Here is a 3,537-nt window from a genome sequence, read left to right on the forward strand (position 1 = left end):
ATTTACTATTCATCTATACTAATAAAAATCTGCTCCTTAGCAGCCTTAAATGATTAAGGATCATGTGGGAACCATCATTTGTCAACTTGCATGAATTATTTAGCAAGAAAACAAACTTAAGTATCTTTTTTTTCTTTATAAAATGTAAAAAACGTATTCATGAATGCACACCATTTCTTCACTCCATTTTCTCATACTTACACTCCAATTTCTCTCTCAAAATACTCCTAACATCATACTTAATCATCTCCAAGCATTTTCACCATCTTTTAGCTTCAATTACAAGCTTTAATCATCATAAAAACAACCATCTTTCAAGAACACTTCAAGAATCATATCAAGTCTTCATGACTACTTCCAAGCTTTCTAATCCATTCCAACTCATCATTTAAGATCAAGAAACCTTTGTTATTTACAGTAGGTTATCTTTCTTATTCAAGGTAATATTCATATTCAAACTTTGATTCAATTTCTATAACTATAACAATCTTATTTCAAGTGGAAATCTTACTTGAACTTGTTTTCGTGTCATGATTCTACTTCAAGAACTTTCAAGCCATCCAAGGATCCTTTAAAGCTAGATCTATTTTTCTCATTTCCAGTTGGTTTATCCAGAAAACTTGAGGTAGTAATGATGTTCATAACATCATTCGATTCATCCATATAAAACTATCTTATTCGAAGAGCTAAACTTGTTATCACTAGAACATAGTTTAGTTAATTCTAAACTTGTTTGCAAACGAAGTTAATCCTTCTAACTTAACTTTTAAAATCAATTAAACACATGTTCTATATCTATATGATATGCTACCTTAATGATTTAAAACCTGTAAACACAAAGAACACCGTAAAACCGGATATACGCTGTCGTAGTACAACCGGGGGCTGTTTTGGTTTGGATAATTAAAAACTATGAAAAACTTTGATTTAAAAGCTATAATTCTGGGAAAATGATTTTTCTTATGAATATGAAACTAAATCCAAAAATCATGGTTTAACTCAAAGTGAAAGTATGTTTTTTAAAATAGTCATCAAGATGTCGTTCTTTCGACGGAAATGACTACCTCTTTCAAAAACGACTTGTAACTTATATTTTGGACTATAAACCTATACTTTTTCTATTTAGTTTCATAAATTTATGTTCAATATGAAACCGTAGCCGCTTAAATCACTCAAAACGGATTTGAAACGAAGAAATGACGGGTAAAACAAAATTGGTAAAAACTACTCATTTTAGCTACGTGAAAATTTGTAAGAAATCTATTCCAACCATAACTTAATCAACTAATATTGTATATTATGTAATCTTGAGATACCATAGACAAGTATACAATGTTTCGACCTATCATGTCGACCCATCTATATATATATTGCAGAACAACCATAGACACTCTATATGCAAATGTTGGAGTTAGCTATACAGGGTTGGGGTTGATTCCAAAATATATATATAGTTTGAGTTGTGATCAATACTGAGATATGTATACACTGGGTCGTGGATTGATTCAAGAAATATATTAAGTTATTCATGTACGACATATTATGGACTACTAACATTGGACCGCTAACTGGACAACTAAAATCATCAACACGTAATAAAGAAAATATTGTGAATATATTTCGATCATATTTTAATATATGTATATATTGTTATAGGTTCATAAATCAACCCGTGGCCAAGTCTAATTCTCGACGAATTAGTAATCTGTGAAAGTGAGTTATAGTCCCATTTTTACTATCTAAATTATTTTGGGATGAGAATACATGCAAATTTATAAATGTTTTACAAAATAAGCACAAGTTCATGAAACTACATTCTACGACTGTTTTGTTATACCGGATATCTGTACTTATTATTATTATGCTTGGTAACCTAAGAATTAGTGAAAAACACTATTTGACGCGAATCCTAAAGGTAGATCTAAGGGCACCAACCACCCCCATTTTTGAATAGTGGAAATGCTTTAGTACTTCGAAGGGTTCTTGTTATACATTTAAATAGTAGAATGTATAATGCCAGATATCTTAAGCGCTCTATGTTAAGGTCGGTTACCAGGCGACTCATCGTATGAATGATTTTTGCAGTTGTAATGATCCTGCGCATTTAATTAAATGAAATCTTGTGGCTTATTAAATGTTATGATTGTTATATAGAAATTAAACCTATGACTCACTAACATTTTTGTTGACGTTTTAAGCATGTTTATTCTCAGGTGAATATTAAAAACGCTTCCGCTATCGTATGCCAACCCAAGGTCAAGATTTGGAGTCGGCATAATTGTTTATATTGTTTAAACTTGCATTCGGAGTATTTGTTGTAATATATTTGATCATATTGTAATGGGTTGTGTAAAAACTTATTTATTTGAGGAGATTGGCTTTGATAGACAATCTAAATTATGTCATTAAGACCTTTTTTCAATAATAAAGGTTATGGTTGTTTTTATAAAAACGAATGCAAGATTTGAAAAACGTCTCATATAGAGGTCAAAACCTCGCAAAGAAACCAATTAATATGAAACGTTTATAATTAATATGAACGGGGCATTTCATATATGTCGTCAAGGCAATCCTGATAGCATGTATACTCTGTTTGGGGGTAAAATAGTTGTGTTTGGTGGTGATTTTAGACAAATATTACCTGTTATTCAAAAAGGTACAAGAGAAGATATAGTAGCAGCATCTCTAAATTCTTCCTATATGTGGGATTACGTTACCGTATTAAAACTTACAGTTAACATGAGATTATGTGGTATTTAAACTGATGTTGATACTAGAAGTTTTGCTCAATGGATACTAGACATAGACAATGGTAATGTCGTTGAATATAAAGATGGAGTTTTGATATTAAAATTCCACAAGATCTTTTGATAACAGATGTTGATGATCCAATTGGTTCAATCATATCAACTATTTATCTAGATTATCTTCTTAATGTTGGCAATCCAGAATATTATCAGCAACGTGAAATTTTTTCTCCAACTCATGAAGTAGTTACCACCATTAATGATAGAATGATGATGTGTTTGGAAGGAAAAGAAAGGTCATATTTGAGCTTAGACAGTATATGTGCATCACAGAGAGACGCTGACTTTAATAATGAACTTTACACTACCGATTTCCTAAATAGTATTGAAGTTGGTGGCTTAAGCACAATCTGAGGCTCAAAGTTGGTGTACCAGTTATGGTACTTCGAAATATTGATCAGGCATGAGGTTTGTGTACCGGTAAACGTTTACAAATTGTTCACTTAAGAGAAAAAATTATCAAAGCAAAAATTTTAACCGGGTCAAACGTGGGAAAGATTAAAGCTTTATCAAGTATGCTTATCGTACCGACGGACAAGAGAATACCTTTCAGATTCCAAAGAAGACAATATCCATTGTCGGTGTGCTTTTCAATGACATTAATAAAAGTCAAGGACAATCACTGTCGCGTGTCGGTTTATTAATGTAACACCCTAGGCAAATCCCACATCGCCCACGAACATGAGTGATCATGGGATTATAAGGTAATACTCACGCTTAAATGACACAA

The 3,537-nt window shown here is 31.7% G+C and overlaps 1 protein-coding gene across 1 annotated transcript; it reads left to right on the forward strand.

Moving 5' to 3' along the window:
- The first annotated feature begins 2,535 nt into the window (after positions 1–2,535).
- On the forward strand, positions 2,536–3,161 carry LOC139888627 (uncharacterized). Its single transcript, XM_071871625.1, has 2 exons — positions 2,536–2,752; positions 2,878–3,161. Exons 1-2 carry the CDS (start codon positions 2,536–2,538, stop codon positions 3,159–3,161), a joined length of 501 nt encoding a protein of 166 aa, XP_071727726.1.
- Positions 3,162–3,537: the final 376 nt, after the last annotated feature.

The sequence above is a fragment of the Rutidosis leptorrhynchoides genome, chromosome 2 (assembly GCF_046630445.1).
Source record: "Rutidosis leptorrhynchoides isolate AG116_Rl617_1_P2 chromosome 2, CSIRO_AGI_Rlap_v1, whole genome shotgun sequence".
In the NCBI taxonomy this organism is placed as follows: Eukaryota; Viridiplantae; Streptophyta; class Magnoliopsida; order Asterales; family Asteraceae; genus Rutidosis; species Rutidosis leptorrhynchoides.

Coding starts and splice junctions, on each gene's coding strand:
- LOC139888627 (XM_071871625.1), top strand. CDS start 2,536: ATGAACGGGGCATTTCATATATGTCGTCAAGGCAATCCTGATAGCATG. Junction 2,753..2,877: donor AGTTAACATGAGATTATGTG/GTATTTAAACTG, acceptor TTTTGATAACAG/ATGTTGATGATCCAATTGGT.